We start from the raw sequence: 25,484 nt of genomic DNA on the forward strand, positions 1-25,484 counted from the left end.
GTCAGCCTAGCTCACAGCAACCTCAGACTCCTGGGCTTAAGCGATCCTCCTGCCTCAGCCTCCCGAGTAGCTGGGGCTACAGGCATGCGCCACCATGCCTGGCTAATTTTTTCTATATAGATTTTTAGTTGGCCAGATAATTTCTTTCTATTTTTAGTAGAGACGGGGTCTCGCTCTTGCTCAGGCTGGTGTTCCCATTTTTTAAAACCAAATTCACATTTTATTTGGACTCAAATAAACTCTGCAAAATTGATTTTCTTCACCAAAAATAACAGCAATATTTTCCATATTATTTCTAGATGAACCACAAAACCCTTATTTTTGTAGCTTCTCCAGGTTGTGTGTATAAATCAAGACGAGGAAGGAGATAAAGTCACAGAAAAAGACAGAAGGAAACAACTCAGTTGTCAGTACCCACGGCCGCTGGCTCTGCCTTAACCACAAAACAGAAACAGAAAGGGTCAGCACAGACCTGCTAAAAGGTTTAGGAAGATACAGGCTGAACAAGGAACATAAACCACGACAAGCAGACGTGGAAGCATGGCAGGCTGTTCCATTCAAACTTTAACTGTCGTTTCGTTCCCATTTTCTAGTCAGGACCCGAAGTCCATACACTGAGACTGTTTGATGTGTCTTTTTAGCATCTTAATCTAGAGCAGTAACCGGTTCTCAGCCCGGAGCAGTGTCCGAGTCCCCTGGTGCCCCGTTAGAGCAAGTGCTGGGCCCTCCCACAGCAGGGCAGGCCTGGGAGTGGGCATTTCTGCCGCTGCTGCCTGGGGACCCACTTTCTACAGGTCATTCCCCCATCTCTCTGTTTCCTTGTAGTTTATTGCTTTATTATATATACATTTTAGAGATGGGGTCTTGCTCTGTTGCCCAGGCTGGAGTGCAGTGGTGTCATCATAGCTCACTGTAGCCTTGAACTCCTGGGCTCGAGCGATCCTCCTGCCTCAGGCTTGAGTAGCCAGGACTATAGGCGCATGCTACACCTGGTGAATTTTTAAATTTTTTGTAGAGCTGGGGTCTCACTATGTTGCCCAGGCTGGTCTGGAACTCCTGACCTCAAGTGATCCTCCTGCCTCGGCCTCCCAAAGTGCTGGGATTATAGGCGTGAGCCACGTGCCTGGCCCAGTTTATTTGCTGAAGAAAGCAGGTTGGCTGTCCCATAGGTTCCCACATTGTGGACTTCGCTGATTGCACCTCTTTCCTCTGTTGGATGTACATCAGCTGATCCGATGCAGGTTGAAGTGATCTGACCACACCACCTGCCTATAGCCCTCCATGGCTCCCCACTGCCTGCTCCAAGCCCATGTTCTGAGTGTGGCACCCATGCCCTTGTCCCCAACCCCACCACTCTGAGGGCACCCACAGGCACCCCTCTTTCTGACTCAGTAAGGGCTCACTCTTGTGTGGCACCCACCTGGGACTGTGTGGGTATCACCCTCCCCTTCTGTTTCCATAGTTCCTGGGCACTCTTGTGTGCCAACTCTCGTCACATGGTGTCCTATCTTTTCTGTCAGCCCAGCAGGCCCCTGCCAAGGACAGGCGCAGTGTGCACTCACTGCCCCAGAGCCCAGAAGCCACTGGGTACATACTAAAGTGGTGGTGGTGACAGTACCTGTCTGTCATCTGCCCTACAGTACATTAGGCGCCACAGGCCCACTCCGCTGACCATGGAGGACGCCCTGAAAGCGGTGAAGGAGGAGCCGTGAATGCCAGCAGGTGAGGCTGATGTGCGGCCCGATCTAACGGACTGTCTTATAGACCTGCTCCACACACACACACACACACACACACACACACACACACACGACAGAGCAGTGTCCACGGGACACTCTGTGGTGGGGGCAGATGGAGCTGGGGTAAGGGTGCAGGATTGTCCCCTGCCAAATCCCAGCTCAGCAACTGAAGCCCCCTAGCCACCATCTCCTTGGTGGGTTGTCACGAGGAGCCAGCATGCCCAGCACCCGTGAGGACACATCACAGGCCAGTGGAACTGGAGTCATGGGTGGAGCTACCCGCCACTCACAGCAGGACGGGGACACGAGGTTCTGCAGGGCAGCTCCACTCAGCCAGGTACTGGCAGCCCAGCGAGCCGAGGGAGGCAGCGCGGCTAACAGAAGCCCCACTGGGCAACGAGGACGCAGGACCAGGTGGCCACGCTGGAGACTTGTGCAGGCCCTGAGTCTGCACCCAGAACACGCTGCCTCCTCCCTCAGCCCGAGTCCACTTCCGACTTAAACATGCAGAGGAAAAAGTCTTTAAAAAAAGTCTTTATTTGAAAGCAAAACAGTAAAATCCACAAGAAATTGTTAACAGCACGTGTTTATGTTTTAGCCTGAATCAGACAGGTTTGAACAATTCACAGCTACAGGAAATCTAGAACAGAATCAAACATTTTATCACACTGGGTTGAAAAGGTGGAGAGGAGTTTGCATCTTATTGAAAAGAAGTTTTCAAAAATGTTTCTGTACAAATAAACGGCACCACACCCAGCTGCCCAGGGACGCCAGGCATGGCCGATCCCGGCACAGTCATCCCGCAGCTTCCAGCAGGGGCAGCTCCCCTCCCTTTGGTGGTGGGGTGGGGGTGTGCAAATGAAATGACAGAGCAGAAGGCCCGGGGGGCAGGGGGCAACCCCCACGCTCTGGATCAGAAGGGGCCGTCGCACGCACGCGCTGGTGTTGGGGTTCTTCTAAGCGAGAAACACAAATAGACGCCAGTGCACAGACTCCAAAGGCCGCGCTCCTTGACCTGGAGATACTTTAGACTCGTTTCCTGTTAGAACCGTCTGTTTCTCCAAATAGCAAATGGCTAACATTGCAGGAAAAAAAATCAACTCACACAACTAAAGTAATTGAACTAAGGGCCAGTATGTCTTAGAGGAATCAGGTTTCGTCTCAGGTCAACATTTTCTAAAACTAAACCAATGGGAATAAAAATGAAAACCCTGCTTAACTTTGCCAGTCAAAAAAGTTTTGTTTTTTGTTTTCAATCGTGAGCAGTCATGGCGCCCGGCTGTGGCTTCATCACTACACAGCCACAGGGGACAGGCGAGTTAGACCCCGCCGGCTCTGGTGGCGGGAAGACGAGCACCTCCGTTCCTTCAGGTACGAAGAACTCTTACTCGGCAGGCGGAGGGTCTTGCGTTTCTTGCTTCGCTGTAAAGGAAAACAAGCCCACGGCCCTGGTGGCTGCGGCGTCTCCTGGCGTGGTTTGCAGGCGGAGCCCGTGCCCTTTCCACACCACGAGCATGGCGTCCTGGCTAGTCATGCGTGAGTCTTCCTTCTCTTGTCGTTCCCCAAATGTGAAGACCGCGTGAGAACTAAGCTGTTACCATGTTCTTCCACCGCCAGTAAGCCAGGAAGGTCCCCACAGCCAGTGCCACCGGCCACCAGCCACCAGCATGGCTCCTGGTGCGCGGCCCTACTTACACTCATCCCTGGCCTTCATGCGGGCGATGAAGGAGTAGCTCTTGTTCCGGCGGTAGTTCTCGTAGGGGTCGTCCAAGGCCACACCCACACCCTTGTACTGGTCCCACTTATCCCGGACGTCCCCCCCCTTGATGGGGTCCTGGATCCCTTGCTCTTTCACACCGAGGCCGCCGGAGCCACTCCAGCCTTAGGAGAGAGGGACGCAGGGTTACAACACACAAAATAGGCCGAGACCAGGACACATTTCCCGACGCACTTGGGGAGCCGAGGAACATGCAGAACCTGGCAGCTTGGCAGTGTGGAGCTGATGTAGCAGAAGGAACCCCGGCAGGAACCCAGCAGGAACCCCACAGGCCCTTTTTAGAAGTTCTAGGCGTGAGTCAGATCTGATGCCATCAGTCCCCATGTGCACAGGGAAATAGACAGCCCTGCTAGCTGCCAGCCCCACAGCGCACCGAGACGGTCTTCAAGGAGCCTTACCCATCTTCACCAGCATCTGGTGGCCTTTGTTCTCTTCTCCAAGCCGTGAGTCAGGTATATGAGGTGCTGAATTAGAACCCAGACCAGCGGAGGAACTAAAATTGAGACAGTTACGTTTTTGTAAGAAATAATCGGTACATTTATTGGAATGACAATTATTAGGATCTTACAGTGTGTAGCTCACGTAAACGTTCACCATGGTCAGGGGACACACACACATATTTCTTGTCCCTACCGTCATTCTTAATCCTCTGTCAGCCAGATGAGGGGTCCCTCAGATTACCCCTGGCCCACACTTAGTGTCAGAGGCAGGTCACAGCGAGCCCCCAAGGTAGTCAGGAAGCGCAGAGCCTAGCTACCACCTCGGGCTTTACAAGATGACTAGGGTGGTGTGGGATGAGCAGGTGCCACCGTCCCTGGGCTAACATTCTTGGTCTCCGAGGCATGGTCTCAGCACAGGCCACCACACGCGCACGTTCTAACAACAAATGTTTACACATTCACAGCAAAGCACCAGAGGGCTCCAGCACTGCCAGCGGGTCGTGGCTAAGACAGAAATCTTACGGCAGGGTGGGGCTCCTGGACCGTGACCGCCGTCGTCGTCCCGGGGAGTATGACTTGGACCTGGACCTGGAGCGGGACCGGGAGCGGCTTCTCGAGGAGCGCGATCTGCTCTGGCTCCTGCAGGCCAGAGTGCGAGGGTCAGCGGCAGCCTGGCCGCCACAGGGAGCTGCGGTGAGAGGCCTCAGCTGTCGCCATCCCGAGGCGGCGCTCAGCCTACCTGGATCTGGAGCGGGAGTACGAGCGGGAGCAGGAGCGTGACCTTGACCTCGAGTATGATCCTGACGACTTTGAGGATCTTGAGTTGGAGCGAGAGGAAGAACGCCCTCGGCTCTTGGATCTGCTCCGAGACCTCGAGGGTCCACTGCAGGAAGAAGCCTGGTAAGAGGGAGTCCGCGAGCCCCCGTGGTCCCTGCAGGCCACACCTGGCCTGCCCCAGACCCCAGGTTCCTGTAAGACCCCAGGTGTCGGGGGTCTCGGTGTGGACAACCTTCTCACTACTGTGTTAACTCGGGCCCTGTGGGAAACTGCACCCAGCGGCTAGGCCTGCAGTGCCGTTATCCCATGGCCAGACTGGGCAGAGACTTTCCTTGGCCTGTGTGAGGGCGTGACGTGACAGCCGTGTCAGGATTCGCACTAAGCATCCATCGTAACCGTGGCCAGGGAGGCCGGCTGATGGCAACATGTGCACATGGTGGTGGTGGTGGGGGCAGACCAGCAGACGTCTGTATTCTCTCACCTGTTCCTTTTCTCCTGGCCTTTCCTCCGCCGGGCCCGCATTTTTGCTCGGAAGAACTCATAGAGGCCGTTCTGCTCCCAGCCTTCGCTATAAGACACGGAATCCTCTGTGACTATGCAAACCCCTCCCACAGGGAACTTGTGAAAAAAATCACCAGGAATGACACCCACCCCCAGAGAACCAGGGGGCTCGTGGCCCAGCAGCCATGGGCCAGGGCCAGCCCTCCCCTTCCTTGATCACTCAGGACGTGCCCAGACTGCCTGCCTGGTGTGGGTGCCCCCTCAGAGAGCAGCTCAGTCATATATGCGGGGCTGTCCTGTTGTGGCCCCGCTGGCCCTGGCTCCCGTGCCCTGTGGCCATGGTAACTGGGGAGCAGGGACTCTGCCTCATAGCTGCACAGGCTCTAGCCTGGTCAGGGCAGGAGGTGGCGACCACTGGGGACAGTCTGCTGAGAAGGAGCCATGAGCCCGGTGTATGGGACACACTGTTGAGCTGTGCTGACACCACATCTGCCGTAACTTCCGGTGCTCCTGTGTCTCGATTAAAGAAGCCCTTCACTGAGGACCGCCAGTATGTGCCGTGCCTATGTGATACACACTCTCGACTCAGGGTGGCATTTCCTCCTTAGGGATGGCCACATGTTCTCAGCTGGGCAGAAAGCGCGACCAACAGGAGTCTTTCTCTCAAAGGAAACAAATCCAGGGGGAAGACAGGCCAGGAGCAGGGACGAGGCCCCCCCTTTGCCACTCTCCCAGCCTTACCTGTTCCTGGGCCTGTCGTGGGACGGGGGGCTGTAGAAGGCCTCCACAGCCGCCAGCAGCCTCTCGCTGGGTGGCATGGGGGGTGGGAGGCGGATGTCTTTAGGGTCCAAAGGCTTGTACTCGTGGTCTTCCAGCTGCAGTGGGGAACAGAGCCGTCACCTGTGCCCTGGCAGAGGCCACTCAGGCCCACCCAGCGTATGGTGGGGCCGGGGCAGGGACAGGGCCCAGGTTTGGTGTCAGGGCTGTCCTGGGCACCATAGTTCCTCATCCTTCCCTTTTGGGAAGTCTCACTTCTCAGAGGGCCTCTGCCACACCGATGACTCCTAGACGGGTGACTCGCAGTTCATTTGAGGCTGATAAAAGCTGCAGGGCTCTCTCCAGAAAATCACACAGACGTCATTGCCCCCAACCTCAGGATCCCACACTTCCTGGGGTGCAGACTGCTGTCCTTTGAGCCTGACGCCTACCCCGTGTCCATATCATCTGCCCCCACCAGGCCCCTCCCTCAGTCAGCGCAGCCTCAGCCCGACCCCGGGACCAGTCTGCCCACATCTCTCTTCCCTGCTCCATCTGCCTGGGAAGGCCCTGGCCTGGCTTGCCTGGGCGCCTGCTCCGTGCTGACCTGTGCGACCCTCCCTGGCTTCCTGGTGGATGTGTCTGACAGGGGACAGCAAACAGCAGTGGACAGCACAGCCCTCAGAGCCCCTGAGCCCCAGCCCTGGTTCCTGCACGCTGCTCCCAGCCCTGCCTCACTCCTGCAGGGCTGTCCTGCTCCTGCCCTCACAGGCGGCCCCTTTCCTAGGGACCCCGCCATTGGCAGCTGTTGGAAAAGGCAGTTTTTGAGGACCGGGACCCAGAGGGACAAATGGAGGACCCACAGCTCATGCACACCCAGATGGCTCTGTGTAGCTGAAGCCCACTGTGGCAGAAGGGAGGGGAAGAGGGCAGAGTGGACACAGGCTTGTCGGGGGCACCTCACGGCAGCACCAAGGACATCAGCTCGGACTCATCTGCACTGAGTAGTCAGGGTCACTTGTGAGTGGGAAACAAGGCAGGGGAGGAGCCCCGGGAAGCAGGGTGCACGTGGAGAAACGGGCATGGCACAGGCGCACACAGCCTGGCTCGGAGCCCGCTGCAGCGACATTACCTTCACGAGGGGGGCCATCAGCCCAGCAGGGAGGTCGAAGTAGGGCACATTGGGGACCAGGCTGGGGTCATCGTGGTTGATGTGGGGTGGGCCCTGTCGCCGCATGTGGGGGGGCTGTCCATTGAAGCCATGGGGGGGAGGGCCGAAGTCAGGGTGCTGGGGCCCAGCCCAGGGCGGGTGCTCGTTGATCCCAGGATGAGGCATGCGGTGGCCAGGGTGGTGGTGAGGGGGGCCCAGCTCTGCAAGACAGAAACTCGCCTCAGGACACTGAGCCAACCAGCCACGATCTCCAGGGGACAAGTGCCCATGGGAAGGGGCTCAGTGAGGGGCAAAGAGGCCATTGTCTCTGGGCAGCTATGCTGGCACCTTCTCTCACTGCATGACATGAGGCAAAGGCAGGGAGCAGCCAGGCTTAGAGGGGCCTGTCCTGCAGCCACACATAGGCCAGCACCCAGGGGAGTCACAGAATTTTTAAACAGCAATGTTATGGGCTGAAGTGCATGTCCCCAAATTCATATGTTGTAGCTGTAACCCCCAGGGCCTCAGAATGTGACTGCACCTGAAGACAGGGCCTGTAAGAGGTGAATGAGTTAAAATGAGCTCATTAAAGTAGGCCCTAATCCAATGTGACTGTCCTCGTAAAGAGAACATCAGGACACAGACACCTATAGAGGAGAAGACGCCATCTACAGGCCAAGGAGAGAGGCCTCAGAAAAACCAGCCCTGCCGACACCTTGGTCTCAGACTTCCAGCCTCCAGGTTCCCAAGGCAGTGCACCCCACCCAGTCTCTAGGCAGCCAGTCACGGCAGCCCAAGCAAACTAATGAAAGCAATGGATGAGCTAAGTGGTCTCAGAGCTGAATTTAGTTACAAGTGGACTTAAAAAATAAAAACAGAAGCACAAATAAAGTGGAAATAAAAATTTTTAAAAAATTCAACAAAGCTAAACTTGATTCCTTAAACTTATAAAATGAGGAAACTAGGCTGGGTGCAGTGGTCACGCCTGTAATCCTAGTACTCTGGGAGGCTGAAGCGGGAGGATCACTTGAGGTCAGGAGTTCAAGACCAGCCTGAGCAAGAGCAAGACCCTGTCTCTACCAAAAACAGAAAAATTAGCCAGGCATGGTGGCGCATGCCTGTAGTCCCAGCTATTTGGGGGGTTGAGGCAGGAGGATCACTTGAGCCCAGGAGTTGAAGGCTGCTGTAAGTTACGACAATGCCACTGGCCTGGGGTGACTGAGTGAGACTCTGTATCAAAACAATAAAAAAATAAAATGAGAAAACGAATGCAAACAGCAGGCAGTAGCAAGAAGAAACAGAAAAGGCCTCGTCCTGCTCTCACGGAGCCTGTCCAGGGTGGAACCCGGGAATTACTGCTGCCTTCGGAATCCCCGTGAGGACAGGCAGGCAGAGCCTGTTCCTGGTCCGGCTGGAAGAGAGGACGGGCCTCGCCCCCACAGCCAGCCTAACCAAACCAGGGCAGCAAGGACAGTAAGTACGTCAGGGGTCCTTGGCTGCCAGGGAGGCGAAGCTGAGTCCCTCCTCCTCTGCCTTCCTGAGGGCCCAGGCTGGGCTCCTTGGATGTCCCATGACCCGCACACCAGAACAGTGAGCAGCGCCACCAGCCCGCTCGGCAGGCCGGCCAGTGGCACCTCCTGCAGGCACTCCCGGGGATGCCCTCACACTCACCGGCCGGGAAGTCTCCCTGGGGGTAGTCGAAGCGGTGAGGGTAGGGTGGCCGCTCGAAGGGGTGCCGTGGGGGGAAGTCGTCCTGCATGAAGCGGGGCGGGAAGCGGTTGAAGTTGTGGGGGTGTGGTGGCTGGTTGAACTGTGGGTGCTGCTGGTGGGGTGGGAAGGGCCCCCGAAAGTGCGGCGGCCGCTGCATGCGGAAGGGCGGCTCACGCTGGCCCCCACCCCAGGGCGGCTGCTCGTGCTGGCTGCTCCAGGGGCCCTCGAACTGGCTGTTCCAGGCGGGGTCAGGCTGGCTGTTCCAGGGCGCGTCACGCTGGCCATTCCAGCCGGGGTCCCCGCGCTGCTCGCCCCACATGCCCTCGTGGCTGTTGTTCCAGGGTGGGCAGTGGGGCGGCCCGCCTTGGTGGTGGGGGAAGGGGGGCTGCTCCGGTGGCTGCAAGACAAGGCATAGACGTGAGCCCTTCTCAAGCTGGACCCCAGCAAATACCGCGAGCACGACTCTCCAACTGGAGCCACTGCCCTGGGCACATCTCAGCACCATGTTTACTGCGATGTTTGCAGCAGATGTGGGCTGTGGCGCCACCCACAGCTGGGGCCCTCGCATTGGTGCAAAGCGACCAGACTCAACTGCTGCACCCGAACCTCGGTCCCAGGACTGCTTCCGGCTGCTGGGTCGCCCCAACACACCCCTCCCCGCCCACTGCCCAACACACACCAGGCCCTCACCCTGTGGGTGGGATGGCACAGAGGCGCATCCAGTGCCACTTCTCACAGTGCCCCAGCACAGCTGGGCCCCAGGTTCCCATGAGTGAGCCCACTCGGATGACACACCTACCCTGTCCCCACCAGGGCCCTCTAGAGGGGTCAGGTCCCAGATAAACCACTTGCCCTCATTTCCTCGTCTCAGGGTCTGGCTCTGGGGGGCCCAAACCAAGCCAACGCCTTTCTGTAGACTGAAGACAGTCTCCAGCTCGCACCCAGCTGCTGCTTGACAACCCAAAGCCAGGATGGCAACTCTAGCTCGGGCAAGAATGTGCACAGCTGAAGCCGCCAAGAGGGCCCATCCCTGGGGTCACGGCTGGTTAGCTCTGCCAACCGCTACCATGGGGAGGCTGGCCCAGGCCACGAAGGAAGCTACAGAGCTGGATTTGTAAATATCAGGAATGACTTCCAAATGTGCAGGCACCACGAGGGCAGGACAGGCTAACGTTCTAACTGTGGACTGCCAGGCGCACTGCTGGCCTAGGGCAGACCCTCAATGAGAAGAGTCCTGTCACTCTGGTCCACAAAAAGACAGAGCCTGAAAACACTAAGGGCCTCTGTTTCCACACCTACAAAACGGGGACGAGATCCGCTTCCTCATCAGACGGTTCCCACCAACGGCCAATATCACGTGGCTAATAGCTGGCACTCAGGCGGGGGAGCTGTCTTTATAGGAATGTCCAGTGTTTTGAGAAGTTCAAGCTCAGGGTGGGAGGCTCAAAGCCACAACCCTCAGTTGGCAGTCCAGAGCGGTCTCCCTGCCATCCTTCCGCCTCTGCTCATGGACACGGAGACACCTGGTTAGGCTGCGCTTGGCAAAGACAACCAGGCCACACCAGCCACGCTGCGGGCGGGAACAGTGGGTGTCTGGAAAGGCTGTGCCCAGTGCTCTAACTGGACCCAGCGAGCTGCAAGGGTGTTTCCCAGGCACGCTGTGCCAGATGGGGTGACCTCTGCTCTAGCCTAGATGTTTCTGACCCCAGAAAACGCTGCACCTGCAGCTCCCCAGGTGCAAGCCTGACACTTCGAACTTTCCCTTTCCTTGCAGAGCACCTTGTTCTTTCCAGGATGACAGAACGTGGACACTTCGCTCATTCAATTAGTTAAAAAATGAAAGGATCCTCATTGGGTCTTTGGCTTTAGCAATAGAAAGTTTTAAAAAATTTAAAAAAACGAAAACAAACCAACCACCTTGCTGCCCTTAACAGTATCAAACTTCCCAGCACTTGCAGGAAAATGGGGGCCTACATTACCGAGAGGCCCAAATAATCAAAGCATGGGGAAGGGACATAAAGACTTGCTCTCCTCACTCTACTTGTCCCTGAGCCACAGGGAGACGGCGCTGGCTGTCACTCATGCAGCGCAAGCTCTGTGGCAGCAGCAGAGTCTCACTGGAGTTTTCCCCCCTCGAACACTAAACCCCCACCGGATGGGCACAGGGAAGCCATCCTCCACCTGCTGTCCTGTGGGGCCCCAGGGGCCACCTCCCTGCACCACGTGTTTCAAGAAATACCTGCTGTTGGCCCCAAGGAGCCACGGGGTGAGGCTGGTCGAACCAAGGGGGCTTGTTAGGTGGGATCTGGTCGTGGGGCCCAGGGCCTCGGGGGCCGGCGGCGGCTGCAGGATCCTGGACCCCTCCTGCGGCGTCATACTCCGCGGAGCCCGGCATTTGGATGGGGGGCTTGTTGTCATCTGAACATAGGCGAGGCAAGGAGAGAAGGCCTGTCAGCAGGAGGTGCCATCTCCGCAACACCGACCGGGGCCAACCAGACCGGGGCGCTTACTGCCAAATGGGCTCCTGCCTCCTGGCCCCACTGAGAACTACATCCACCACCTGCCTCCAGGAAGGGGACAGGGAGACAGGAGGGTTTGAGCTCACACCCACAACACACATATGTCTTCTGTGAAAGCTTTACAATAAGCGTGTCTCACATCTCCATTTTAGTTAGCTAAAGAACTTTTATCTGACATTCAGTTTTATCAGCCCACTTTTCCGTATCTAGGTAAAAGGTCACTTCCCCCAACTTAATTTGTTTTTTTATTAGATTTTCTGGTGTTAAACCAACCATCCTTATATTCCTGGGACAAATCCTACTTGATCATGATGTAGTTTTCATCCTTTGTTGGATTTCATTTGTTAAGATTTTATTTAGGCCGGGCGCGGTGGCTCACGCCTGTAATCCTAGCACTCTGGGAGGCCGAGGCAGGTGGATCGCTCAAGGTCAGGAGTTCGAGACCAGCCTGAGCAAGAGCGAGACCCCCGTCTCTACTAAAAAAATAGAAAGAAATTATCTGGCCAACTAAAATATATATAGCAAAAATTAGCCGGGCATGGTGGCGCATGCCTGTAGTCCCAGCTACTCGGGAGGCTGAGGCAGTAGGATCGCTTAAGCCCAGGAGTTTGAGGTTGCTGTGAGCTAGGCTGACGCCACGGCACTCACTCTAGCCCGGGCAAAAAAGCGAGAGGCTGTCTCAAAAAAAAAAAAAAAAAAAAAAAAAAAAAGATTTTATTTAGTATTTCTGTGTCTTTGTCCAGAAGTGACACTAGATTATACCTATATATATATCATATACATGTATATGTATCCCGTGTATATACACATACATATACACACATATATACACACACACACACAGACACACACACACACAGACACACACACACACACACACGTATACACCATACCCTGGGCAACAAAGTGAGATCCTGTCTGCAAAATATATATCATAGCTCACTGAAGCCCCGAACTCCTAGGCTCAAGCAATCCTCCTGCCTCAGCCTCCCGAGCAGCTGGGACTGCAAGTGGGCTAAGCTTTAAATTTTTTGTAGAGATGCAGTCTCACTCAGTTGCCCAGGCTGGTCTTGAACTCCTGGGCCTTCCAAAGTGCTGGGATTACAGGTGTGAGCCACCATGCCCAGCCTGAACTGTGTTCTAACCCTTGCACTGTCAGTACTGTCTGGCATAAGTTATCCTACCTTGTGGAATGACCTGGGTACCTTTCCTCCCTTGCAGTTCTCTGGGAGTGTCAGCAAATGCCTGGAGTTTCCTCTACAGTCACCTGGCCTGGTGCTTGGCAACACACTAAAACGTGGCCCCAGAAGTGGGTGTGGGATTATGGCACCAGGGCTGTGTCTGAGCAGGGTGCTTTCTGGCCACTGTCCGAGTGACCAGCCTCCAGGAGGCCGAGGGAAGCACCTACCAGGCTGGGTGGTTGGAGGGATGGCCGGGGCGGGTGCTGGGGCCGGGGGCGGAGCAGGTGGTGGTGGCGTGGCCTTGACTTCGGCTTCCATCTGCGGCATTGGGATCTGCTGCTGCTGCTGCTGCTGTTGCTGCTGCTGCTGCTGCTGCTGCTGCTGCGCGAAGCTGCTGACGAACTCCTCGTGCTGCGTCTTGAGCGTCTGGATCTGCTGCTGGAAAGCCAGCTGCACCGGCTGCACCACCGAGGCATACTCAGTGATCAGTGTTGCCTGGCAGAGAGAACAGCGCCTAGCACTCAGGAGTGGTCCCCCCGCCTTCTGGAACAACATGAGGACAAATGCCTGAAAAGCAGCAGAGCCCAGGGGACTGGGGCAGGCAGGCAGGTGACTGTCACATACAACCATCAACCTGGTCTTGACAACCCCAGGCCGTGTGGTATTTGGCCAGAGACCTGGTGACAAGGATGAATCCCTGATAACAGGAACAAACAATGACAGCCGTGTCTTGGTCTGCTGCGTGGGCACTAAAAACACACCGTGGACAAACTCCCAGACACGCTCGTGGGCTCTGCCTCCAAGTCATCACGTGGCTTTCAGCAAGTCACTACATCCCTGAGCCTCAGTTTCCTCACCTATAAAATAGGGCAATAACTGAACCTACCTCCCAGGGCTCTGGGAAGAAGCCAGTGGGACACCACACGGAGGGAACTTGGAGGGTGGCAGCTCAGTACGCATGAGCTGCTGTCAACAAATCAAGAGGAAAGTCCACCTGACTGTGGTGTGATGGGATGATTCCATTTACTTAAAAACCAAAACGTTGGAATGGGTATGCAGTGGCTTTCCTCATTTGCCTTTCTGAATATGGCAACCTCTCCATGGGGAGGGTTTAGGATGGTCCCAAAGGGAACAGTCAACATGTAGCTTCCGGCATCCAAAGCAGGACTTTGCAGGATGATGACAGCCTTCCCCCCAATGGAGGGAAGGGGTGTGGCCTATGCCTTTCTAGCAGCTGTAGGTGGGACAGCAATGCCAATGCCACTTCAGGGATGACCAAGAGACCTGTCCCTCCCCTCTGTGCCCTGGGCTCAGCTGAGACCCTCCTCTATGGGAGGAGACGTGCCCTCAGAGAGCCGGCAGAGGACCCATGTGACAACTACCGCAGCCTAGACCACACCAGGGTCTCTTAACACTCCCAGCATGCAGAGCTTGCCTGAAGACCAGAGAAATAGGACGAAGAGCCCATAGAGCAGTGACTCAATCAGGCAACCTGATTACAGTGTGCCAGGACAAGTCAGGGGGGCACACCTGGGAGCCCAGGTTGGAAAACGTCACCTGGGGCTCTGTGACCACCTACCAGGCGTTCCCAGCACAGGCAGGGGACACAGGCTCTCTGGCTCCAAGAATGTGCTGGGGAAGCAGCTGTTGCCCTGACACTCCCACTCCCTCCACGCCACCACCACCTGCTCCGCCCCCGGCCCCAGCACCCGCCCCGGCCATCCCTCCAACCACCCAGCCTGGTAGGTGCTTCCCTCGGCCTCCTGGAGGCTGGTCACTCGGACAGTGGCCAGAAAGCACCCTGCTCAGACACAGCCCTGGTGCCATAATCCCAGCAGTACCCGTGCTGGCCGAGGGACAGGTGCGGGCAGGTGGGAGACACTCACCTGGTACTGGCCAAGCCCCAGGGCAGGGCTCTGTAGCTGCTGAATGATTGAGTCATCAAAGTAGCCATTTTTCTCCCAGAGCTGCAGGAGCTGGTGTGGAGAAGGGAGACGCTCTGTCAGGGAAGGGAAGGCCTGTGTGGCCCCAGCGCCTGCCACCACCTCCTCCCACCACCGGGGACCCACGCACCCGAGCAATCTTCTGCTGCTTGTCCTCCTCCACGGCCAAGAAGCTGGTGCAATATATGGGCACCACGACCTTCTGCAAGGCAGCCAGCAGCTCCCGGGCCTGCTTGCGCTGGCTGTGAGGGAGAGACCTTCCGCGCGTCAGGGCCCTGGGGCGGGACCCAGCCACGCACCCGTTACCATCGCGGCTCCAGCCACAGCACCCTCTGCCTTCTCGGGAATTGGGCCCCCAACCTGGCTGCGGTGATGGCTGGGCTCCCATGAGACCTGTGCTGGCACCTGGACTTGAGGGCTCGGGGAAAGGACAGACAGACAGCGAGGGGAGGAGGAAGAGAATGCAGCCTGAGGACATTCTGAGCAAGGCCTTTTATCCTCCTGGTTCCCTTGTCAGTAAAATAACCTTCTCTTCCAGGGTGGCAGTGAGGAAGGAGGGACCCGGGACCTGTAAGAGCCCCTGCGTGTGCACAAAGCACAGAACGGGCTACTGTGGGTCAGGACTTGTCTGTGTCACCTGCTAAGCACAAAGAAACCTTGGCTGGGGCTGGGACTCTCAGGGAGGAGGAGTGTGCCCAGTCCCCTGGCATCTAGAATGCTTTACACGAGGGACTGTGTGCTCCACACATCCCCTCAGGGCTGCTGTGCAGAGCTGCACAGGGACACTGTGCATAAATGGCCTGTGGGGGTCCCTACAGCTGTCAGTGAGGTGACTGAGCCATGACAGCATGTCTGCTGTCCCCTGGGTAGGGACGCAGGGTGGAAGATGAGTGGCTGGAACCGTTCCCAACCCTGAACTCACCAGAGGGAGCCCAGAGGAGCAGGGGGCAGGGCCCTTGCCACGGGGACACAGGGCAGCGGCCTGGGACAGAGCTGGGTTACAGGAGGTGTCACTGGGGAGTGCGGGGAGCGGGTGTGTCTAGGCAGAGGCACCGTGCGCTCCGAGGCAGGCAGCAATGGGGCTGCTGGGAGGAGGAGGAGGAGGGTGCAGGCGCTGAGTGGCAGCTCATTTCCCAGCAGGGGAGAAACAGGACAGATGCAGGGAGTGGCTGAGTGGAGCTGGGGAGGGGAGGGGACCCGGGCTGAGCTTCGTGTGACGGAAGACAGGGCAAGACGTGGGGTGGGCAGGGCCGGCCAGCTCCTCTCGGGAGCCACGTCTCTAACCAGGCCAACCCCAAACAGCCAGGCCAAGCTCAAAGGCACCCATGGCTGCTGATCTCATGGGCGGTGTTTCCTCCTGCTTTGGCCCAGGGTTGTGGTTGCTGTTGTTAGCCCTGTAGCCAAGCAGAAGCAAACAGCCACCCAACCTTGGGCTGGCAATGGTGGGAGGGAGCTGCAGCCTGGATGGGGACAGAGCGCTGGCAAAGGCGCCCCCCAGAGCCCCGAGAATGGGGTCAGGGCTGGAGAAGTGGAACTCACAGGAGGATCCCGACAGCAGAGTCAGGCGACCACTTGTGGGCGGACAGATCAGAGAAAGGGAGCCAGCAACAGACACAGAGGCAGCAAGGAGGTGGTGGAGCCTGAGGCCCAGCTTGCTGAGTGATGCCCAGGAGAGCAAGGTGTGGAGGGGACAGGTGTGGAGGGGACAGTGGCCCCAAGGAGATGAGGATGTCACAGGTGAGGTCAGGGGTGTGGAAGAGAGGCCAGGGTGTGGGGTGAGGGTAAGTGAGGTGCTGAGACTAACCTTAGTCTTGCAGACAGAGGGCTCATGGCTCAGAGAGACCCTCCCCCAGGCTCTTTGGAAAAGTAACCCCCTAGTCCCAGGACAGGCCAAACCAAGCTACTGACTGTGAGCAGCCGCCCAGGTGAGGAGGCGTAAGAGGAAGTGGGGCCTCTGGGACCGTGGCGGTGCTCACCAGTGGTGCAGCACATCATTGATCAGGTAGATGAGGTGCAGCCGCAGCTCGAAATGCGCCCCATCAGCCGTGATGCGGTTCCGAAGGTGGCCTGCCATCAGCTCACAGTGTGGTGGGGACTTCGCATTGCTGAACATCCAGTTCTTCCCAGCCTGCCACAGCCAGGCCAACAGTGAGTGGAGTGGGGGATAACCCCTGGCACCCATTGCACCCCTGAGCACGTGTCACCATCAGCCCAGGGCAGTCACACTGTGGGAGTGCAGGGCACACCACGAGGCCGTGGAGCACAGGGCCCTGAAGCCTAAGGAGGTGCTCCAGGAGGGAGAGAAAGTGGTCCTCGGAGCAGCCCAGCCCAGACCCACTGTGGTGACCCCCGCCTAGGAGCAGCCCTGCCCCCACCAACCCCTCGGCTACCCTCACCGAGATGGCGTCCTTGGTGCACGTGTCGATGATGGGCTGCAGCAGGCTGTCGAACTCGTTCATGTCCAGCTGCGTCTCCTCCAGGAGCTTCTGCATCTGCTGCTCTATCGCGTGGGCCACGGCCGCTGTCACCTGTTCCTGGGAGGTCAGGCGAGAAAGAGACGGCATGAGGAGGGACCCTCAGCACAGGCCCGCCAGGGGTGGGGTGGGGAAAGGACGACGATGCTGGGCTCTGAGCTGCTCTGGCCCTTGTCTCCCTGGCCCGTCCCCAGCATGAGGAGATCCTGTCCCTCACATCCACCACGAACCGCTGACAGCCCATCTCGAGAGTGCACAGAGGATAAGGCCGGACAAGACACACTGAGAGACAGCGTCTGCCCTCCAGATAACAGAGAAAAAGAGTGTGGCCCAGAGGAACAAGGAAGCTCTGCAAACTAGTTAAACAAAATACAGGGACAACTGAGTGATGGTGTGAACAGGTAACATGGAGAGGACACACCCACAGCCACCAGAGAAGCAAGGGAGCAACCTCATGCATCATCGGGGACCCCGAGGTAGGGCACGAGCCGGGGTCCTGCCCATCTGATTGCTATCACTGAGCCACCGTGAGGCCAGCTCAAGGTGGAAACTCAGGGTGAGCCTTCCAGAATGTTTGGATGGTGGCAACATGATGGAGCAATTTTATGCCCTGAACCTAGCAGTACAACTGGGGCTGGCATTCTGGAGGTGTCGTATTTTAGTCATCTGCAATGCATCCTTACTGTATTTGGCAAAAGCATCAGACTGATGGATCAGAACAAAAAGGGTCCCTCCCCACCAACAGCTTAGGGTGACCTGGCTACCAGGTGACAGGGTCACCAGCAAGCACCAGAGGCCACCTACCAGCACCTGTTACACAACTACAAATGGGCACACCTGACCCACGATCCCATGTGGAGGCATCCACCTCAGGGTGACGGGTGCGCACGTGTCTGGAGAGCATGTACAATGACTTCACTGGGTTGAGAAGCAGCCTTAGAGTCCAGGGTCAGGGTCAGGGCCAGGGGTGACAAGCCCTGTCCTCAGCACCGAGCATGGTAACAAGTCCTCATGAGAGCTGCTATCTGCTCTAATTGCAGATGCAGCAAAGGAGGCACAGGCTGAGTTCCTGGTACCCACCTTAGGATCGAGAGGGGCGAGGGCAGCAGGGGCTCCCTACCTGTCTGAGAGCCAGCAGGTGCTGTTCCTGCTGCTGCAGGTTCCACTGGCTCTGCTGGATCAGCTCGTCCATGGACGGCGTGCCCTGGGCCAGCGGGGGCTGCGGCAGGGGCGGCATGGCCGCGGCCGGCTCCAGTTCTGGCGCCTGCTGCTTGCATATGACTGGCAGGAGAGGAGAGGGGGCCCCTGTGAGCAGGTGGTTAGGGTCGAGGCGTCCCTTCAGTACAGCTCTAGGCCAAAGGGGCCTCCTGTTCCCTTCAGACTCACCACCCACAAAGGGGCCTCTGTGCAGCCACACCCCTGCGTCTGCCCAGCTCCCCCTAACCTGGGAGCCCAGCCCTCCTGCCTGCCCTCCCTCTCACAGCACCGCAGGTCTGGACCCTTCCCACGTCCTCACCCACGGGCCCATCTGCCTGTGGGAGAACGGAGGAATGGTCACCATGCTCTCTTGCCACACCCTCCAGTCCTTGCCCAGGGTCCTTCTGGCACAAGCCTGAGCCCGCCCACCTGTGCACTTCACCCAGGCCTAAGCTGGTGTGACCGGGGCTCTCTGAAGGCACCTCTCACCCCCTACCCCCCCAGGCTGTTCCCTCTCACCTCTGCCACTGCCCCGATCTAGCCAGTCATTGTCAGCCCCTGGGCCTCTGCACACCTGGCCAGCAAGCCACGAAGCTGTAGCCCTGAGCAGGAGGAGCCAGCCTCCCAGCACCCCTGAGCACACAACACACTGTGGCCTTGCCCCGTCTTCCTTCTACTGACTCCCCTCGCATCTCCAGCCCCTAGGGCCAGGGACCCTCCAGTCAGGGGTCCATCCGGTCTGAGGCGGCAGTGAGACACCATTCTGACGTCAAAAGCCGGGATCGAGGTGGGCGTATGTCCCAATTCTAGCTAGACGGGATGGGAGGTGAGGTCTTTGAGGAAGGGACCCTGCACATAAGGAGCTCCTTGACAAGATGGGCTGCCTCTCTTTCCACTCTGGGGCCTCATCTAATCTGAATGCGACCATGAACCACGCTGGAGGCCTCCTAAGGTCCCCTCCCACCTCTATGGGGTGGAAGGTGTTGCCCACGGCCCACTGCTGGGCACCCAGTTACTGCTTAGGGCTGACGGGCTTTGCAGCACGGCCTATAGGATGACCCCCAACTTCTGCAATGGATCCCACCCCTCCTACTCGCCAAGTGACGCTGCTTCTCGAATTCTGTGGTTTCTGTTCTCCCTCTCATTTGTTCACCACCTCCCTCTTTACTGACCCTCCCAGGCAGCATCCAAACACACCCGAGTCTTCCGGGCTTAAAACCTCTCCCTTAACCCCATACCCCGCTCTCAACGATTTCACAGCCAAGTCATCTGCAATTTTTTGTCTCCCCTTTCTCTCTACCCAGGGCATGAGTCGGCTTCGCCTGCCCACCTGCCACCCCCAGTGCTGCCAAACACACCCTCACTCAGCCCTTGGGCCTGTCTCAGGGCCTTGTCTCCCTCGGCTTCCATGTGGCCACCCCCTTGGTCCCTTCCTCTTTCTCTGTCATCTTTAGTGCCCTCCCTCCTGTCTGACCCCCAGCTGCTGGGGTGCCTGGCCTATGTTTTAAGCTCTTGTCCTCAGCTCTACACAACCCCCCAGGGAATGTGACATACTCCTGAGACTGCAGCGAGCACCTGCACGCTACCATTCCTAAGTCCACTGTCTCCATTCTGGATCCCTTGGGCTACGGACCTAATCAGTGACCACAAGCCCCACTGGTTTCCCCAAACCTGCTTGCATTTCCTCCTGCCCCATACTCCAGATGCCCGCTCCTGGGGCCCATCTCGATCTGTGTGACTGACACAGCAATCCACCTAGACAGCCAAGCCAGAAACCCGAGAAGGGGCATGCACCTCACACTAACATGCCATGCAGTGTTGTCAAGTCAGCCTCCTAGATCACACTTCCATCTGTCTGCATCCATGGCTGTCACCACCGTGGCTCTACTATCACCCATGTCACCCCCAGAACCCGTCTCCCTGAGTCAGGTCCTCCCAAGGCAGTCAGTACTTCTGCTCACTGTGGCCCTTGGGCCAGCCCTGGGTGACAGACAGTTACAGAACTGGCAAGTGAGAGTTTCAGCACTTTTACACCAACTTGATGGTTCATGGTTCACATTGTTATCATGCTTCACAAAAGTGTTCATCCACAAAAAATTGGCAATTTTAAAAAACAAAAAACTGGTCCTTTACCACAGAGCTTTCAAAGCTCCATTCCAGAACAATCCCGAGGTTCAGTCTTCCCACACGACCAGGGTGAAGGGCTGGCTGCACTGTGGCCACTGCTGCTTCAAAACACAGACCCGAAATCTTTCAGGGGCTTCCCCTGAGCTTCCAGGATGAACTCCTGGCCCTGGGGCAAGCCAGCCTTCCCCTCTCTGCATCCTCACTCTGGCCACTGGAAGAATTCCTCCTACTCTGGACTTCAGCCACCACCAGCTTGGGTCCCCCCTCCCTGCAAGGGCTCTTTACTCTGCATGGAACACTGTTCTCCCCTCATTTCCATCTGGCTAACTCTGACACACCAGCCAAGATATCACCACCCTAAGAAATTACTTCCTGGCCCCAATCTTCCCTTGCTGTAAGCACCTTCTCCTTTCACTGTTACGACACCGACTCCCAAGTGGCCCCTGATTTCTGACCCTCCAGGGTGGGAAGAGTGGGTGTGAGCTGCCCTCGCAGGGAAAGCAGCCCTCGGCTCTGTGACTCAAGCCAAGGCATTGTCTGGTGCTTCTTCCTCCCCTGCTCCATTATGCCACAATGCCATCGATATCCACCTGGTGCCCAAGTTCAAGGATTCTACCCCTTAACCTCACCTGTCCCCACATCCATTCCCTCTGACTCAATCCCTGACCTAATTCAGCCCCTACCATCTCTCATCAGACCAACTGCCCCATCCATGCCCCCTGCTGGCCTCACTGCTCCCCAGGCTGGTTCTTCCAGCCTGTCCTCCACTCTGGCCACACAAACCCGATCTGCTCTCCCTCTTGTGTCAAACCCTCTCATGGCTGCCCACTGACTCTAACAGTGGTTTTAAACTTGGCATGCTGTGGCTAAGGAAGGATTGCTCTAACAACACATAAGCTGACCCCTCCCCCCAATCTCAAACCTAAACAGGCATCAGAAAAACCCCTGAGCTGAGGGAGAAAACCCAGACTTTCCCCCTGGCGTTTGAAACCCTGGATCAAACCCTTCCTCTACACACATGTTCCTTTTTTTTTTCGGAGACAGGGTTTCATTCTGTTGCCTGGGCTAGAGTGTAGTGGCATCATCATAGCTCACTGCAACCTCAAACTCCTGGGCTCAAGCAATCCTCCTGCCTCAGTCTCCCGAGTAGCTGGGACTACAGGTGCCTGCCATTTACACCTGGCTAATTTTTAAATTTTTTGTAAAGGGGGGGGTCTTGCTATGTTGCCCAGGCTGGTCTCAAACTGCTGGCCTCAAACGATCCTCCTGCCTCAGCCTCCCAGAGTGCTAGGATTACAGGCATGAGCCACAGGGCCCAGCCTCACTCCTCCTTAGGCAATCTTGGTGGTCTCCTGCTCCCATGTTGATATGGACCTTAGTGAGGACTCAAGTGATCCTCCCACCTTAGCCTCCTGTGCAGCAGGGACTACAGGGTCACATCACTGCACCCAGCAATACACATACATTCTATGCACCAGCCATGCTGGGCTTCCCATGGTTCTTCTCACAGATCCCAAAACACAGTGCTTGTTCAAATTCCTGCACCTTTGCATCGTCCTACTCTTTGTCAGCCTTACAAATTTTTTATTGAACACCTACTATGTGCTATGTATTGACCCAAACAAAGTCTGTTTGGCGTCTGGAAGCATCCATCTCTTAATGTCCATCTAACGTTGTCCACTCAAACAACGTATCTAGAGGCTGGAGATTTGCTACTGAATGTGACAGATGTGGAACCTGCCCTTAAGAACTTTACCACCTGGTGATTATTCATCCATTATTCAAAGGCCAGCTGTGCGTCAAACTGGCACCTTAAACTCTGAGAGCAGGGAGGGAACCTCGTGGCTCAACTGAGTGAACAAGGATAAACAATTGCCTAGAACTAAAACCCAGCTGAACAATTCTTTTTCGATCTGGACCACAGTCATCTGAAATGCACAAAAACCTCACAGAACTCACAGAGAGCCCATACGGGGCTGGATACTGCCTGCCCCAAGGGCTCCAGTCCTGCCTCTATCACTTTCTCCCTGGAAAACACGGAAACAGTCACTATAGTTCTACTGATTTCAGTCCTCAGTCTGCGAAACAAAAGAGGACTCCCAGATCCGGGGCCCAGAAAGATCGATAACATCACGTTCCATTACACAAAGACCCGGCAGCCACTAGGTGCAGGGCCCTGGGAACAGCGGAAAGGATCCTGAAGGCAGAGCCGCCCCACTTCACGGAGAAAAAGTATGCGACCCAAAAGAAAGCGGTTTGCGGCACAGCCCGGACTGGAATCCGAGAAAGGAATTGCTCTAGGGGACGGCCTGAGAGCTGGAGGGGACTCACGCTGCTGCTGCTCCAGCGCCAGCTTGCACTTGTAGTAACTGTAGAACTCTCCTCCGAACAGAAACGAGAATTTCGGGTTGTCTTTCTGCTTCTCCATCGTCATCTTCTCAAACTCGGGCCCGTTGCGAGCCACGAACTGAGCCAGCTTGTCGATGACATTTCGAAGCTCCTGGTCTGGAGAACGGAGAAAAGACCACGCGAGGCGTCAGCGAGGATCGCCCAAACCCGGGGGCCCTGGCGCTCCAGCCCACGTCCGCCTTGCTGGGGACCCTAAGGGTGGACACCGCAGAGGCCGCCCTTGTACGGGTCCCGACAGGGGCCACACGCTCGCCGGGAATGCGAGGACCCACGGGAGAGGCCTCAGGAGAAGCCGCGAGGCCGAGCCCCGCCCCCTCCCAGGCCCGGGAACTCCAGGAGGCGGGGCCGGCCAACAGAGGATTCCAGGGAGAGAGAAACTGCCTCTGGACCGGCCGGGGCCTCACCATCGGGCGGCAGAGGCATATCCATGGCTCCGGCCGCGGGAAACGTCCTCTGGCGCCTCACGATCGCCTACCAGCGCCGTCTGCGGAAGCCGGCCGGAAGTGGCGCGAGGGAGCCGTTTACGGCTGGCTACGCGAGCCGCTTCCGCCCTCCACTTACGGCCGTCGCCGGGAAACCCCGGAAGTGAGGGCAAGAGGCGGGCGGGAAGAAGCCGCGCAAGGCCCACCGCGCGGAAGGGTCTAGCGAGGCGCACGCGCAGAGCTTGCTGTGCGGGTGTTCCTCGCGGGGAACATCAGGAATGTCGCGAGCGGCAGTTGGCGGCGGCTGGAGTATCCCCACAGGCTTCCGTCATAGGCGAGGGCGTGGCCGGGCGCTGTCTCCGCGCGACCGGGCGTCTGGGGAGTTCTTTCCCGGGTTTCAGGGCCTCTGTTTTCCCCTCGCGGGCACAGTGAGGAGGCTACGAGGGTAGGTGCGAGCGGAAGGTCCCCGGGCTGCAGCGCCGGTCACACCCTCCCCAGCCGGCCCGGAGGTGGAGCAGAACTGGGAGGCAGCCGACTTGGGGGCATTGGAATTGGGCATATTTAGATTCAAAAGATCTTCCTCGGTTTCTTCCGCTCCACCCTTTGGGGCAAGGGAACTCCCCACCCTCCCCCGACCTCAAACTGCGGGCCTAGAGGGCACAGCGCTTTCCTAAAAGGTGCAGTTACGTTGCTTCTAAAATGATGAAGCCAACACTTGTGAATTGTGGGGAAAGATAACCAGAATCAACAAACTTCTACTGTGGACCTCTCCGGTAATCTGACTTTCTTGAAATGACCATTGCTAACCCTAGGTTGGTTATACCTCCCTATTTTTTTGTATGCAAATGGATGCACACGTGTTTTAGGTTCATTTCTTTATTATTACAATATTTTTTTCATCAGACACTTATGGATTACCTACTGTATGCCAAGCACTGCTCTAGGGTGGGGATCAGCGAACTTTTTCTATAAAGGGCCAAAGAGCAAATATTTTAGACTTTGCTGGCCAGGAGACAAGATTGAGGATCTTATTTAGCTATTTATGTAAGCAGAGAGAAATGTCTATAAAATTTGTATTGGTGAAATTCAAAATATAACTGAGTGCAGTTTCATAAATACAGGTTGCTGTGCTTTGAATGTTTAGCCCTCATGATTGGATTAATCCATGCATGGATAATTGTGTTAATGGATCATCATGGGAGTGGGACTGGTGACTCTCTAAGAAGAGATCTGAGCTAGCACGCTCAGCCCCCTGCCCATGTGATTACATTCACCACCTTGGGACTCTGCAGAGTCCCCGTCAGCGAGAAGGCCCCCACTGGATGCAAACTCTTAACCTTGGACTACCCATCCTCCAAAACTGTAAGAAACAAATTTCTGTTCTTTATAAATTACCCGGTCTCAGGTATTCTATTAGAGCAATGCAAAACAGACTAAGACATGGGTCTACTCATGAGAAGCGTGGAATTCTTTTTTTGGGATAACATGTCACTTAATTGGGGTTTCAAGTTCATCTTTCCTGTTATGGATGGACTGCAAATATTCTCCTGTATAAACCATTCTTGGCTCAGAAACAGGTGGCTGGCTGGATTGGCTTGTGGATGCAGTGATGAACAAATTAGACCTAAGCTCTACTCTCATGGAGCCCACTCTATGGGGGGAAGAGACCTATAAATCAGTAAACAAAGGTGTTATAAAGGAAAAGAGCCTGTAATCCTAGCACTCTGGGAGGCTGAGGTGGGAGGATTGCTTGAGCTCAGGAGTTCAAGACCAGCCTGAGCAAGAGCAAGACCCTGTGTCTACTAATAATAGAAAGAAATTAGCCAAACAACTAAAAATAGAAAAAATTAGCCGGTTATGGTGGCGCGTGCCCGTCGTCCCAGGTACCCAGGAGGCTGAGGTAGGAGGATGGCTTGAGCCCAGGAGTTTGAGGTTGCTATGAGCTAGGCTGATGCCACGGCACTCTAGCCCAGGCAAAAGAGTGAGACTCTGTCTCAAAAAAAAAAAAAAAAAATTAATTAATTAATTTAAAAAAAAAAGGAAAAGAACAGGGTGCCCAGAGTATGACAAGCGGACAGGTGGAGCCCGCACTGATAGGGTAGTCAGGAAAGGCTCTTGAGATGAGGTTTACACTGAGATCTGAGCAGGGAGCCAGTGATGTGCCTACTCCCGATGGAGGAGGTAGTGCAGGATTACACTTCATAACAGCCAGTCACCTGGATAGTGTGGGCACTTTTCATGCCAGTAAAGGTCTACATCAAGAACTTTTCACTTGGGAATCTCCCATGGATGGACTTCAGAGAACCATGAATTAATGGAATTGATAGCAAGACTGTACATACATGCATTTTCGTGGGTTAAA

At 56.3% G+C, this 25,484-nt stretch overlaps 2 protein-coding genes across 7 annotated transcripts in view; one reads left to right on the plus strand and one right to left on the minus strand.

The window, feature by feature from the left end:
• Positions 1–2,264, plus strand: part of C1H19orf44 (chromosome 1 C19orf44 homolog) — a 20,060-nt gene extending 17,796 nt beyond the window's left edge. For 2 of the 4 annotated variants that reach the window (XM_045551435.1, XM_045551413.1), the window contains one exon: positions 1,526–1,716. In XM_045551435.1, the coding sequence (XP_045407391.1) occupies positions 1,526–1,612 (87 nt within the window). In that variant the 3' untranslated portion in view covers positions 1,613–1,716. Of the gene's footprint in view, positions 1–1,525 lie in introns of all 4 variants that reach the window. The other 2 variants (XM_045551428.1, XM_045551422.1) reach the window with 2 other exon arrangements.
• LOC123638070 (calcium homeostasis endoplasmic reticulum protein) lies at positions 2,258–23,281 on the minus strand. 3 transcript variants are annotated; one of them, XM_045551387.1, is made up of 18 exons: positions 23,105–23,281; positions 22,623–22,796; positions 18,088–18,248; positions 16,890–17,027; positions 16,470–16,621; positions 14,624–14,768; positions 14,437–14,526; positions 12,778–13,045; positions 11,090–11,268; positions 8,812–9,247; positions 7,123–7,361; positions 5,976–6,109; positions 5,215–5,301; positions 4,696–4,839; positions 4,479–4,595; positions 3,915–4,009; positions 3,435–3,620; positions 2,258–3,161 (listed from the first exon to the last, which is right to left on the minus strand). In XM_045551387.1, the coding sequence occupies exons 1-18, from the start codon at positions 23,127–23,129 to the stop codon at positions 3,124–3,126; spliced, it is 2,808 nt and encodes a 935-aa protein (XP_045407343.1). In that variant the 5' UTR covers positions 23,130–23,281; the 3' UTR covers positions 2,258–3,123. The 3 variants fall into 3 exon arrangements, with proteins under 3 accessions (XP_045407343.1, XP_045407352.1, XP_045407359.1); XM_045551396.1 differs by having other exon boundaries at positions 14,624–14,735; positions 23,105–23,203; XM_045551403.1 differs by having other exon boundaries at positions 2,258–3,620; positions 14,624–14,735; positions 23,105–23,203.
• Positions 23,282–25,484: the final 2,203 nt, after the last annotated feature.

This window comes from Lemur catta, chromosome 1, assembly GCF_020740605.2.
Source record: "Lemur catta isolate mLemCat1 chromosome 1, mLemCat1.pri, whole genome shotgun sequence".
Taxonomy (NCBI): Eukaryota; Metazoa; Chordata; class Mammalia; order Primates; family Lemuridae; genus Lemur; species Lemur catta.